Source organism: Procambarus clarkii, chromosome 56 (genome assembly GCF_040958095.1).
Source record: "Procambarus clarkii isolate CNS0578487 chromosome 56, FALCON_Pclarkii_2.0, whole genome shotgun sequence".
NCBI classification, from domain to species: Eukaryota; Metazoa; Arthropoda; class Malacostraca; order Decapoda; family Cambaridae; genus Procambarus; species Procambarus clarkii.
The window spans coordinates 19,335,070-19,350,069 of NC_091205.1; the positions used below are offsets into that span (position 1 = coordinate 19,335,070).

Sequence of the window (15,000 nt, forward strand, 5' to 3'; positions counted from 1 at the left end):
ATAGCAAATCTCCCCAGCTATTTTCCATGAAGTCTGAAATCAATGATGTGTTTTCCTTCCATTGAGTTCAGCAGTTTTCGGTGCTTTGTAATATATAAATTAAATTTTCAGAGAGGGAAAGAGGGCAAAGAAGAGAGGGATGTTGGGAAATAGAGAGGAGACGAGCGGAGGGATAGATGAAGGTGAAAGACTAGAGACGTGAAAGACTTCTAGATAGAAAGGAAGATAGATTGGAAGAGAGAGAAGGAGAGGAGAGGGGGAGACAGGAGGGGAGAGGAGAGGGGGAGACAGGAGGGGAGAGGAGAGGGGGAGACAGGAGGGGAGAGGAGAGGGGGAGACAGGAGGGGAGAGGAGAGGGGGAGACAGGAGGGGAGAGGAGAGGGGGAGACAGGAGGGGAGAGGAGAGGGGGAGACAGGAGGGGAGAGGAGAGGGGGAGACAGGAGGGGAGAGGAGAGGGGGAGACAGGAGGGGAGAGGGGGAGACAGGAGGGGAGAGGGGGAGACCGGAGGGGAGAGGGGGAGACAGGAGGGGAGAGGGGAGGAGATGTAAAGAGAGATGATAGAAGGGGGAGAAAGAGACCCGAGGGCAGCTGGGTATCCCCTCTTGTATGCCAATCTGGTAAAAGAAGTGGAAGTCAAATCACTACACAACCGAGAGTTGGAAAGGTGGGTTCCAAGAGCTGAGGCTCGGTACTGCAAACTCTCGCTAGGTAAGTACTGGTGTCACATAAATACTAAAAACACAAATACAAAAAACACATGAATACCAAAACAGGTAAATGCATGCAAGCTCTAACAAGATCCTCTCCTGACAGACCCACCAGTTGGTGCCCCCCCCCCACACACACCACCACACAGCTGGTGCATGTAACAGGTGGACCCCATCACACCTGCCTCATTAACTACACACCTGTCTCATTACCTACATGTTATTGCCCGCGGTTACACTTATTGGATCGCCAAAGTGATAACTGGTCTAGATTGAGGGTAATTTGCTGGGAGGAATAACGGTGAATGGTGTATACTTGGCTCCAGGTATACGCCACACCTCCAGGCTCCAGGTATATGTCACACCTCCAGGCTCCAGGTATATGCCACACCTCCAGGCTCCAGGTATAAATCACACCTCCAGGCTCCAGGTATATGCCACACCTCCAGGCTCCAGGTATATGCCACACCTCCAGGCTCCAGGTATATGCCACACCTCCAGGCTCCAGGTATATGTCACACCTCCAGGCTCCAGGTATATGTCACACCTCCAGGCTCCAGGTATATACCACACCTCCAGGCTCCAGGTATACATCACTCGGTACCCCTACTCAAATCTCTGAATATGTTAGACATTAAGTCACTGCACATTCTCTCATGTGTATTATACATATATAAAACGCTAAACTGTAATGCCAATCCTGACCTCAAAAGCTTCATAGAAGGTTGTAACAGAACCCATGAGCACCACACCAGAAATAAATACAGTTTTGATATTCCTAGAGTACGACTTAATCAAACTAGAAATGCTCTACAAATCAAAGGACCCAGAATGTGGAATGACCTTCCTAACCATGTTAAAGACTGTACCTCTCTCAACCAGTTTAAGATAAAAACGAAGCTATACCTAATAAATTCCCTGTAACCTACCTTACCCCTCTATTGTCAACCAATGTCTGTTTTTTTTAAAGAGCGCTGTTTGTCGACAGAATTGTATTTGTGCTGCCTTTTCAGCTATGTTTTCATTTTTGCTCTTTATGCTCAATTAGTATTAAGCTTTAGTCATTTAAGTTTTTCATGCCCGAAACGCTTTGCGTAATAGTGGCTTTAGGCATTGTATGTACTAGCTCTATCTATAAGTCCACCAATCTTTGTAAAAATTTCTTGTATGTATGTACCTTACCTAAATAAACATTTATTTATTTATTTATTAGTGGCAGAAAAGTTAAGTTAGTGGGATATGTTGAAAATTACGCATAAGAAGAAAATGGAAGAACAGTGAGTTAAAGAAAACTAGACATTGAGGGGCTACTCACGTAAACATCCCAGGCTGCCGTGTTGGATCCTGGGCAGACCCCAGAAGCCCGGCTCGCAGCGGTCACACTTGGTGCCGCCCACTCCTGGCTTACACCGACACTGATTGGTCACGGGGTCACACGTCTCGTCGTGGGCACCCAGCTGAGGTCGCGGTCACCATGGATAAAATAACTTGTCATCATGTGTCATTACAACTGAATAAATCTCCCCCAGAGAAAATATTGAGGAAATTGGATAAAATGATCAATAGAATCTTAACTTTTGTTCTAAAAAGCAAGGTAATATTGTGTACATGCACAAGAAAACTGCATTAACGTGTACGTAATTCAAAAAAATAATTGGAGGAGGGCTGGAAAAGAAACCAATTAAGGTAAGCACGCGTCCGGGAATATCCAGAACACTGGTTTGATTCTCGTCCTGCTCCAATGACTGCATTCTTAGTACATGCATATCTAACGTTTAGTGTTTATTACTGACAAAAGTCTAAAACTTACTGAAATCTCACTCGTAGCTTTACTGACTTAGCCATCCAGCGAAAGTGTAGCCATATACTTTATATATATATATACCATATACTTTTGTACATTAAATATATAAGTATATGGTATACTTATATACCAGAGGTACATTTCGTGTACTTCTGAGCAGTACTATATGTTGGGTCTCAATTTTTTTTTATAAATAAAATATTATTATTATTATCATCATCATCATCATCCTGGTGTACCATTTATCACTCAGGGGCCAGATTCACGAAAGCGCTTACGCAAGCACTTACGAACCTGTACATCTTTTCTCAATCTTTGACGGCTTTGTTTACAATTATTAAACAGTTAATGAGCTCCGAAGCACCAGGAGGCTGTTTATAACAATAACAACAGTTGAATGGCAAGTTTTCATACTTGTAAAGTGTTTAATAAATGTAACCAAAGCCGTCAAAGATTGAGGAAAGATGTACACGTTCGTAAGTGCTTGCGTAAGTGCTTTCGTGAATCTGGCCCCAGGACTTTATTTTGTATTATGTCTAGGTTATTCAGTGCAATGGTGGTGAAATGCACAAAGAAATCTTTGATGACCCTGAAATATGTATTGCTTACATGTTGTGCCAACACGTCGTTTAGTGGTGTGAATAAGGACTTTTGAAAACTAGCTGTTCTCTCATGTGTGGATCCAGATTTTGTCATGAAGATGATAAGACCCTTCTCTTCAAGTGGAGCTTTCAGCACTTGGTTGAGTTTTTTGCAACAGCTTCCCCTTGAGCCCAAAGAGGATATTCGTTTTCTGTGATATAGAAACGATTAACTCTAAAAAAAAAACATTTTGAACAAAGAAAACTGCACGAGAGCCCAATTTGTCTCTGTCTGAGGACAGACTCGGGAGAACTTTTCCCAGTCTCTCAACACTTGCTTTTATCAAAGATCTTCCTGAAGACTGAGACCAGGAAGAGTATCCTGTGATATTCTTCTCGTATCTTACTTTTCTTTTCGTGGGCAACAGCATTTCCTTTCCTTAATAATGGCAATAATATTTATTATTACCATCACCAGTATTGGTAATTACCAGTATTATTAATATTACTTTTAATATTATTACATGCAAGATAATGCTGAGGTCAAGATAAGGTTGAGCAGAATATGAGCGCTGGAATATTGTTGTTGCAGTAGCGTGTTCACTGCTGAGCAAGTGGAGCGGCTCTACGTTTGCAATATCCTTTTAATTTCCGACTACATTGGAGTTGTGAATGTTGCATAATTGATGTCTTGCAAAAACAATTCCCGGTGCCGATTGCACAGTTTTACGTTTTCTAAATTCACGGCTGGCGTTAATATATTGAGCGAGGCGGCTGCTTAACAGTTGGGCAAACAGGAACAGGATAAGCTAACAGCTTATCATGCTTGGGTTCACGGCGTTAGTAAGACAACCATCTGTCTGTTCTTTGCTAGGACCATCTGTCTCTTACTGTCTGGATGCCACTGTCAAAATAGTTACTTTGGTGACCATAGGTCTTCCTATATAGATTTAGAAGTATATATAGATGATTAAAAGTAATAATAATTTTAAAATATACACAGCATGGTACACTGGATTATTGCTACAATGTATATTTAATAAACCCACTAACACGCAGAGTTTTGCATATACAAGTTATTTAGGATATTGGTGACTTGAGAATGGTCCAGGACGGACCGAAACGTCGTCGTCCCTTCACCTTCTAGTGTGTGGTCTGGTCATCATACTTTAGCCACGTTATTGTGACTCATCGCCTGCATAGGATATTGGTGATTTTCTTAAAAGTTGAGATCGATCTGACCTGTGTCATCCTGGGACCGAATTTCAATTAAATTGCTTATTATGCAATATTATGAAATTATTCTTATTATGCACCTTATACCCATCCGAGAGATTTTATAAATTTTGTTTATTTTCCTCTTCCCGTCCGTCACTCTCTCACCTTATGACACTGGCAGATGGAAGGACAGCCGGCGTAGTTGGGCGCTAGCGCGGGAGTTCGACGGTCCGGGCAGCAGCCGTGGGCGGACTCTTGGCACGAAGGACCCACCTCTGTCTTGTTCTCCTCTGCCGGGGGAAAGGAAACGATTCATCTCATTCATATGGCGTCGGTTTTAAACATTTGTTCAGAACCTCGTATTACAATCAGTATCCGCAATTATTAAAGCAGGTTTACTTTTATATACAAGTGTTCTACACCCACCTGGCGACTTCGACTCCACGACGCCCTACTTCGATGTGGAGAGAACCACAAGAGGCACATCCTTACCTTTGTGTAGCGGGCAGCACTTGGCGAAGGAGAGGGTCCAGTGGCAGTAGGCCCCGGCAGTGCAGGTCTCCGTGTCAGGACCTTTGCCGCAGTAGAAGTCTCGACCCGTGGCCGGGTTCACCAAGGGCTCGTCCCCGTTGCAGGGCGTCAACTCGAAGTCTGCGAAGGGCAGCAGGAAGATGATGAGATGTTGCTTTGGTAAATCTCGTATCAACAAAGACAGGTTTAAGAGAAAGTGTGTGTGTGTGTGTGTGTGTGTGTGTGTGTTTGTGTGTGTGTGTGTGTGTGTGTGTGTGTGTGTGTGTGTGTGTGTGTGTGTGTGTGTGTGTGGAGAGGGAGTCATGTTTGATGGGGCATGTCATTTCAAGCAGTCAACGTCAAGCAGCGGGTGGATGTCATATCACCAGAAGTTCCGTTGACAAGTGTCAACTTGACAACAGGAAGATCTTGGCAACAGGATCAGATCTTGTCAAAAGAGGCAAGCAAGATCAACGATTCGATTTTTTGCACAAGTAAAAGTGATATAAATAATGGATAAATATAATACAAATACATTAAATTTATTTTAATGAAGACGAGAACACCATCGCAATCACACACTCGGCCATAGCCTAGTCCCCAGAAATGGTCCCCATACATGAAATAGAATACATGACCCATACATGACCCTCATACATGACCTAAATAGTGGCTTTAGGCATTGTATGTACTAGCTCTATCTATAAATCCATCAGTGTTTGTATCACACTTTGTATGTATGTACTTTACCTGAATAAACATTTGAATTTGAATTTGAAAATTTGAAAACACTCGAAGGGACTTCAGTTCATTCAGACGTCAGACACCTGAAGGACAGTACGTCAATTTCGCCAGCCGCTACCATGTTCTAGTACGATAGTTTTTGGCCATGGGTAAAATATATGTCAAAATGCGTCGTCCTATTAGGAAAACTAGGACTCCCTGAAGGACTCTACGCGGTCACCTCAACGCCGACCCGGATTCACAAAGCATTTACGCAAGTACTTACGAACGTGTACATCTTTCCTCAATCTTTGACGGCTTTGGTTACATTTATTTAACAGTTTATAAACAAGAAAACTTCCCAATCAACTGTTGTTATTGTTATTAAACATATTACCTGAATAAACATATTTATTTATTTTATTTATTTATAAACCGCCTCTTGGTGCTTCGGAGGCTGTTTATAACAATAACAACGTTCTATTGAACAGGATGAGAATAGCTGGAGCTACCTCATGCCTTTGTGTGCATTTATACCTCAATAAACTTATTTGAATTTGAATTTCAAGAGCGCCAAGCGGCATGAATGAGCCGTTGGTGTGACGTCACAGCGGCGTCCCTAACAGCAGACGGTCACTAAGCGATCGACTTTCAGCTTTCCATTACATTATATATCATTTAAATTTTCTTTAATTTGAGTTAAACTAACATAGAAATTTGATCAAACCGAACGAAACCTAACCTAACCTATCCTAACCTAATAACCTAACCTAACGTAACCTATCCTAACCTAATAACCTAATATAAGTAAGGCAATAATTCATGTTCTTAATATAATTTAATAATAATTGTAATAACAAAATTTGGAAAGTATTTGAAAACAACGACAACCACTCTGCTTATTAGGCAAGTTGGGTTTGCATACTAGGCCAAGTAGTGCAATGCTGGCTATTAGGTACAACCCAATGTCACTAAACTGATGTGCTAAATTGCCCGAACCTAACCTAACCTAACCCGAGGATCCACGAATAGAAAACGGGACATCACGTCAATTTTGCGAGCCGATGTGACTGTTAGTACCTAACCTTGCAATGATTCCGGGGCTCAACGTTCCCGCGGCCCGGTCCCTGACCAGACCTCAAGTGCACCAGTTTTTGACCTTAAGGTGAATTTGTGCGTCAATGTACTATTCAATATGTATATTGTATTACATTGTACTATTCAATATGTATATTGTATTACATTGTACTATTCAATATGTATATTGTATTACATTGTACTATTCAATATGTATATTGTATTACATTGTACTATTCAATATGTATATTGTATTACATTGTACTATTCAATATGTATATTGTATTACATTGTACTATTCAATATGTATATTGTATTACATTGTACTATTCAATATGCATATTGTATTACAATGTACTGTTCAAATGCATTGTACTATTCGAAAGGATGGGTTAGTGTGTGTGTACTCACATAGTTGTGCTTGCGGAGGTTGGGTTCTGGCTCTTTGGGCCCGCCTCTCAACAGTCAATGGACTGTGTGTGTGTGTGTGTGTGTGTACATATGTGAACTTGGATTTCTATGTACGCAGACGCATGTAAATTAGGCTAACCTTTTGCCTTCAACTAAGGATCTACATAGTACCCCCCCCCCCAATATATATATATTATTAAATATGACCGAAAAAGATTAATAATTCTAACACGAATTTTCTCGATCTTTCGTACGTTTCTTTTCACTGTTTCACCACCAACAGTGAAAAGAAACGTACGAAAGATCGAGAAAATTCGTGTTAGAATTATTAATCTTACTTTTTCGGTCATATTTAATAATATATGTCTACAGGAAAGACTGCTACCAAAATATACTAATATATATATATATATATATATATATATATATATATATATATATATATATATATATATATATATATATATATATATATATACATATATATTCCAGATTAGAAAAAGTAAGACACTTGGGTAGAAATCCCCAAAAATAACCCAGTTTATATTCATTGTTGAATTGTTGAGATTCATCAATACTCGTCTCCAGAACTTATATTTCTCACTAATATTCAAAGTCTTCAAAAGCCAAGAGTATATAAAAAAAAGAGGACTCCAGACTTCTCCATTCACCTTTCAAAGTCCATGCATAAATATTGCTTACGTAAACACTATGTACAAATATGGTTTAAAAAAGTCCATGCACCGTATAGGAAGCAAAATAAAACGCTGCGCGTACTAGAGGCTTTAACGAGATTGTAAACACCATGCTATGTAGTCTCACAAACCCAATGTACCTTCTTGTATATAAATAAAATAAATATGTCACACACTATATTTTTTTTTGCAGGGATATTCCTGCGCGGGCCCTAAGCCTCTGGCTGGCTCACTAAGTGTTGTCACACTCTCACACTCTATAGAACCTCGGTGATATTACACGCGTGTACCAGAGTGACAGCAGCTCTGAATCATAAGGAGGCAGAGTGTAGACGCATTGTTGGGTTGACAATATGTTTCCTGTCTATGTCTCATTACGTAAGCCTCGTTAAGGGAGGGGAGGTGGGGGGAGGGAGGAAAAAAAAAAAGAGAGAGAGAGAGAGAGAGAGAGAGAGAGAGAGAGAGAGAGAGAGAGAGAGAGAGAGAGAGGGGGGGGGGGGGGGTAATGTATAACAACTTGTGATCAATGACCTAAATGAATACATCAACCTGAATAACGAGGAAGAGCCAAATATTGTCAAATATAAACCTTCGCATAGCCAAGAGACACGATTGGGTTGGATTTCTGGTTTTGTAATATTTTCCAAAATACATAAAACAATCGGTAATTAAAATGTCCCTGAAAATGACCTGTCACTCCCAGGTCACTCGGCGTGCGCTGAGAGGTCAGAGGTCACTCCTCACGAAGCACATACATCCTCTATATGACGTCACAACATGCACATAGACACGTTACAAACATGCGCAAGGGGACAACATATACCACACTACAACATGCACGAAGGAGACGCTTTTGGACATGCGGGTGATGTTGTGGCAGCAGTGTGGATGATGTGGCGAGGGGGGAGGGGGTTGTGTGGTGTGATTGAAAGGGGGGGGGGTGGTGATTGAAGGGGGGGAGTGTGATTGAGGGGGGGGTGGGTACCTTCACAGAGCTCAAGGGGCCTGAGTCTCAGCTCCACCTGCCGCTGACAGCCTTCTCTAATCATAAGACATTCGCTGGAATACATCTTGAGATCGGAGCCGCAGACGGGACTCTGGGGGACATTGGAGCAGTCGAGGCGACACGAGCAGCGAGGTAGACCGTCCCCCAGCACCGTGCACGTCGAGCCGTACTCGCACGTCATCCCCGTGCACACGTCGCCGTCGTGCTGGCCGCCAAGGGGGAAGGCACGGCCGGGCGGGCCCACCATCACTACCACAGGGGGCGGGGAGGAGTCCCTAGGGCTCACAAGGCTGGGGTCGTCCTCTGCGCAGGCGCCACCCCCACGAGTATGTACGTTAGTCACAGCCACTACCCGTTAGTACACACACACATACGTACACTTACGTGGCAGACGTACACACACACACACAAGTTAGAACACTGGGGACAAGGTGGGAACTGTGCAGGTGTAGTGTTAGGTGGGAGGCGCAGGTAGTGACAGCAGCCATGGACACTAGCAGGTGAGCAGGCGCAGCAACAGCAGCACTAGCAGCAGCAGCAGCAGCAGCAGCAGCAACAGCACATCAGCAACAACAGCGACTGCTACGGTAGTAGCCGCAGCTACAGTAGTAGTAGCAGCGGCTACAGCTGTAGCAGGTGCGTCGCTGCCACACAGGCAAGGTCAGCCACATCTATAGTGTGGGGTGCCACATACTCTTTTACTCTGTGTAGTGCTACGTCAACTACCTGGCCTAATGCTCCAGTCACAGCTCACAGTCTGCACAGTTTACACACAGTTTACACACAGTTTACACACAGTTCAAGTTGCATCCCGTTCACACACACACATACACACAGATAGCTCAGCTTACACACAGCAGACACATAAATGGAATTCTCTTAGGAAAACTGTTTATTAATAGGATTTAGAGGACAGATCAGGCGAGGCAGTGATGACACCCAAAAACATTATACACACACTGAAGGAGCACGAACAAGTAGCATGTTAAAATATGGAACACTCAAAGACTTATTGAGAGCAGTCAGCGTCCTCTGTGAAGCGAAGGAGGCTGATTGCTTCACTTATTGACAGCAATCATCCCTATTCAACACCTGTCCGGGACTCTTCAACATCGAGTGCTAAATGCACTCCCAGAGGAGTTAAAAATAATCAAACCCACCATCACTGTACGCATTTTTCGGAACCTCCCAAAAGAATTCCTTTTTCTCCAGCTCAAAGACCCCCGTGTTTAAGTAGAACCTATACTAACGATGTGGGCCTTCGTACATACAGTGACGCAAAAGGCAATTAGAAGGTAGAAATCTATTGAATTTGGACAAACTGGAAAAGTTTTATGTATTGATGTTGCAAAGAAACCCTAACCCAACCTTCCTAGGCCTAATATACGCTATCTGATGCCTAATATAGTACATATATGTGCTATACTAGGCCTAGGAATATTTAAGTTTGGTTTCTAGCTTTATTTTTCGGACTCTATAAAGTGAAGAGTACCAAGTATTAGTATTTAATTGTCCATTTCGTCAATATATGTACAATAGTCCACATAGTACAAAATACTTTGTACAAAAAGGACTATCTAAACAGGAGGATGGGTTGACCTATTCAAACATATACGTTTGGGAACCCCCATCTTTTCCCCTAACTTCCGTCTCTATAACTACAGAGCCCCCCTAAACCTATTTCTTGTCCCCCTCTTTTTATGTTCCCTTCCGGGGTCTGCCAACCCCACCCTGGCCACACCTCCACGAACCCCCAACCATCCCCCCAACACCACCAATCTCCATCACTGCGTCATCAGTGTAGTACCTCAACCTCTCCTACACCTCCAGGATCCCCAATTCCATTTCCTCAACCCGTATGCCTTCCCTTCTGATTCATCCAAGATGGCATTTTCCGCAATTTATGAACCCGATTTTATGCCTCACACAGTCTTTAACTCTCTCGCTCGCTCTCTCGCTCTCTCTCTCTCTCTCTCTCTCTCTCTCTCTCTCTCTCTCTCTCTCTCTCTCTCTCTCTCTCTCTCTCTCTCTCTCTCTCCTACATGAACAGTAAACATTACTCCATTGACATTTACTGCTGTCACCAGAGCTCTATCGGCGAACCATGAATCTTCAAGCACCATCTTCAACGTCTGCTCCAGGACTTTAAAACCTCCCATGAGCACTACCCTGCCTGCACCAGCGACAATAGCCACTCTGCCCTGCCTACACCAGCGACAATAGCCACTCTGCCCTGCCTACACCAGCGACAATAGCCACTCTGCCCTGCCTACACCAGCGACAATAGCCACTCTGCCCTGCCTACACCAGCGACAATAGCCACTCTGCCCTGCCTACACCAGCGACAATAGCCACTCTGCCCTGCCTACACCAGCGACAATAGCCACTCTGCCCTGCCTACACCAGCGACAATAGCCACTCTGCCCTGCCTACACCAGCGACAATAGCCACTCTGCCCTGCCTACACCAGCGACAATAGCCACTCTGCCCTGCCTACAGCATGTTCGCTTGCACTCTGTCCTGCCTACAGCAGCGAACAACAGCTTGCACTCTGCCCTCTCCCTCATTTGTACTTACTGACGCCGGAAGTGCGGGCCTCGGAACACTCCCCGACGAAGGTGACCCTGAGGCCGTCCTCCAGGCCACAGGCGGCCTTCTGCATCTCGCATTCGTTGACGAAGGTGTGGCCGTTGGAGGCGCAGACGGGCTCCCGCGTGGCGGGACAGTCTCTCGGGCAGACGCAGCGTCCAGCCTCGCAACGCCCGCCATACTTGCACACCACATGCTGACACAGATCTGTTGACATACACGCGAATTATTGACACAGAATTGTTAACATACACGTAAATTCTTGACACAGATCTGTTAACATACACGTAAATCCTTGACACAGATCTGTTGACATACACGCGAATTATTGACACAGATCTGTTGACATACACGCGAATTATTGACACAGAATTGTCGCGGAACAGACCTGCAGACGAAGTTCTGTACCACATGACCATAAAACCTCTGATATATATTTTCTCCCTAAATGGCAAAATAAGAATCAAAATATACCAGTTAAAATTGGAGCTACAGTTACTAGGTGAAAAAATAAAAGTTTCTTCACATCCATTTAAAGAAAACTAGCATTCACAAATCTTAACTAGTTAATATTTGTCAAAATAAGTCACTGAATAATGAATTAACATTGATCAAAATTTAAATCATTTAACATTACTTAACTAATAATATTATTTATACATCAAAACACTGACGATCTATCAAAATATATATTCAATAAAAGTAATGATCAAATTCTCACGCGACATGTGGAAAGGTTCGAATGCAAACTGGAGTTGGCAGACATGTCTAGAAGCAGCAGAGTAACAGACTCTTGGAGGAACAGCTGAGTAACAGACTCTAGGAGGAGCAGATGAATAAAAGACTCTGGGAGGAACAGGTGAGTAACAGTATGTGTGAACACCAGAGGACCACAGCTGTTCAACACCCTCCCAGCAAGCATTAGAATTATTCCCGGAACGAAGGTGGATGTCTTCAAGAGGCACTTAGATAAGTTCTTGCAAGAAGTGCTTTAGAATAGGCTGTAGTGGATATGTGGGCCGCTCCAAGCAACAGCCTGGTGGACCCTGGAAGATGAAGGAGACCCCCTGGAAGAGGAAGAAAACTCCTGGAAGACTCACCACAGTCTCCTCTGGAAGCCACGATGATAAACTGCTGCTTGCGACAAGCTGCGACCTTCAGGAGACACTCGTTGAGGTAGGTGATGCCGTCCGTCCCACACACCTTGCTCTCTACCTGTACCCCAGCAGGAGAGAGACAGACAGTTAGCACACCCGTCAACTGTTCCATGTGTGTTATATAGGCCCAATGGCTTGGCACTGTCCCCCTGATGGTTCCCTTCCCCCCTCACCATTGCATCAATTTCTCCATCAAATTCTTTGGACAAGCGACAGTCAGAATTAAGTTGTCTTGACACATGACAGGAATGTCTGAACTTGCCAGAGGTATGGCCACTTACCTTGACACATCCTTCAGGACACACGCAGCGCCCCGCCCCGCTCTCCTCAGCTTCACACACACCGTAGAAGTCACATTGCTTGTTCTCACATCCCGCTGAGTGGAGGAAGACGGAGAGGTGTGAGAGACGGGAGGGAGAGGTGTGAGAGACGGGAGGGAGAGGTGTGAGAGAGGGGGGGGGGGGCGGGGAAGGGGAGGCGAGGGAAGAGGGGAAGAAAAGGAAGGAAACATGTCAGAAGTGGAGAGGAAAAACCTAGGTAAGGTGATGTGTGTGGGTGAAGAGGCACAGTCTGAGGGGGGTTCGCCAACACCGTGTATAAAGCGAGGAGGACAGGGGGGCGCAGACCCGGACAGAGACAGGAATGAAAACATTTCGTATATTACATATTTCTTTGTCACAAACCAACACCTCGTAAGTGAGTTTCTCCTTTAAAAGATCATAGGTGCACCGCAAAGAACATAGGTCTTAATGTGTGAGAACTGCAATGAAATGTACAAATTGTTATAAATCTCATGAGGATTCTGAAAATGTTTGAGATACCCTTCAGTCCGTTTTCTAAAATAAAACAAACGCCATGCGTTTTACAGGATAAAGTTTCCAGAGTCAAAATAACTCTAGCAGAGGCCAACTTTTTTGTTACCAACTCGCAGAAACAAAATCAAAGAATATCCAGCTACAAATCTCTCGCCAAACTTTTGACTCGATACAGAAAATAAAACTTTTATTAACATCTCTTCCTACTGCGGCGCTGCCTCGTCGCTTCCCCCCCAACCCGAGAGAAAATGGCGCCGGGAAATGTTTAGAGAAAACGCTTCGTAGGGGCGTCTTAGCTTCGTGTTGGGAGACATGGCTAGAAGTCAACAAGCATTTACTCGTGTATTTACAAACCTCTACACCTTTCCTCAGCCTTTGGCGGTTTTGTTTACATACATAACGCTTATGAGCCACCAGGAGGCTAATAACATTTGACTGGAAAGTTTTGATTCTCGTAGACGGTTTAATAATTTTTCTAAACGAAGTCGCCGAAGATTAACAAAAGATGTACAGGTTCCGCAAGTGGATTCTTAAATGCGTATTGAATCTTAGACCAGGTATGTGTGTGTGTGTGTGTGTGTGTGGTAGGGGGGGGGAAGGGGTGGTGGAGGTCAGGTGTGTGGGAGTACTCTTACCAATCGTGGGGGGCTAGCAACAGTTGTCAAGACACTAGCAACAGGTGTGGGGTGCTAGTAACGGGTGTGAAGATACTAGCAATAGGTGTGAGGTGCTAGTAATAGGTGTGGGGTGCTAGCAACAAGTGGAGATACTAGCAACAGCTGTGGAGATACTAGCAACAGGTGTGGAGATACTAGCAACAGCTGTGGAGATACTAGCAACAGGTGTAGAGATACTAGCAACATGTGTGGGGTGCTAGTAATAGGTGTGAGGTGCTAGCAACAGGTGTGGAGATACTAGCAACAGGTGTGGCGATACTAGCAACAGGTGTGGCGATACTAGCAACAGGTGTGGAGATACTAGCAACAGGTGTAAGGTGCTAGTAACAGGTGTGGAGATACTAGCAACAGGTATAGCGTGCTAGTAACTGATGTGAAGATATTAGCAACAGGTGTAGCGTGCTAGTAACTGGCGTGAAGATACTAGCAACAGGTGTGGAGATACTAGCAACAGGTGTGAGGTGCTAGTAACAGGTGTGGAGATACTAGCAACAGGTATAGGGTGCTAGTAACTGATGTGAAGATACTAGCAACAGGTGTAGAGTGCTAGTAACTGGTGTGACGATACTAGCAACAGGTGTAGGGTGCTAGTAACAGGTGTGGAGATACTAGCAACAGGTGTGGAGATACTAGCAACAGGTGTGAAGATACTAGCAACAGGTGTGGGGGGGACCAGGTGTGGAGATCAGGTGTAAGAGAGGGGGGTGTGCACCGGTTAATTAATCAAATCATTACCTGTAAGAACGATGCTTTCCTCTGAGATAACTGCAAATTAATAAATTAAAACATTTAAATACAAAAATATTCACGTCACTTATCCTAACTAATTACGAATTTGAACAAAAAAAATATTATCAATCTATGAAGTCTTAGCAAAACTTTTAATTAGACTTTATGACATATTAACCCAATTTTTAACTGAAAAATTAGGAAAATTAGGATTGAAAATAAAATTTTTAAGATAAAAAAATTGTATAGTATTAGAATGATTTACGTCAGACAGACTAGGGAAAAAATATGTTAAATGT

The 15,000-nt window shown here is 43.6% G+C and overlaps 1 protein-coding gene across 6 annotated transcripts in view; it reads right to left on the reverse strand.

The window, feature by feature from the left end:
• LOC123770855 (agrin) overlaps window positions 1–15,000 on the reverse strand; it is a 419,139-nt gene that overhangs the window by 44,478 nt on the left and 359,661 nt on the right. For 4 of the 6 annotated variants that reach the window (XM_069305808.1, XM_069305811.1, XM_069305813.1 and 1 more), the window contains exons 9-16: window positions 14,708–14,737; window positions 12,762–12,856; window positions 12,424–12,538; window positions 11,312–11,530; window positions 8,714–9,037; window positions 4,805–4,963; window positions 4,478–4,602; window positions 2,025–2,166 (exon numbers count right to left, since the gene is read on the reverse strand). In XM_069305808.1, coding sequence (XP_069161909.1) covers window positions 2,025–2,166; window positions 4,478–4,602; window positions 4,805–4,963; window positions 8,714–9,037; window positions 11,312–11,530; window positions 12,424–12,538; window positions 12,762–12,856; window positions 14,708–14,737 — 1,209 coding nt within the window. The remainder of the gene's footprint in view (window positions 1–2,024; window positions 2,167–4,477; window positions 4,603–4,804; window positions 4,964–8,713; window positions 9,038–11,311; window positions 11,531–12,423; window positions 12,539–12,761; window positions 12,857–14,707; window positions 14,738–15,000) is intronic. The other 2 variants (XM_069305809.1, XM_069305810.1) reach the window with 2 other exon arrangements.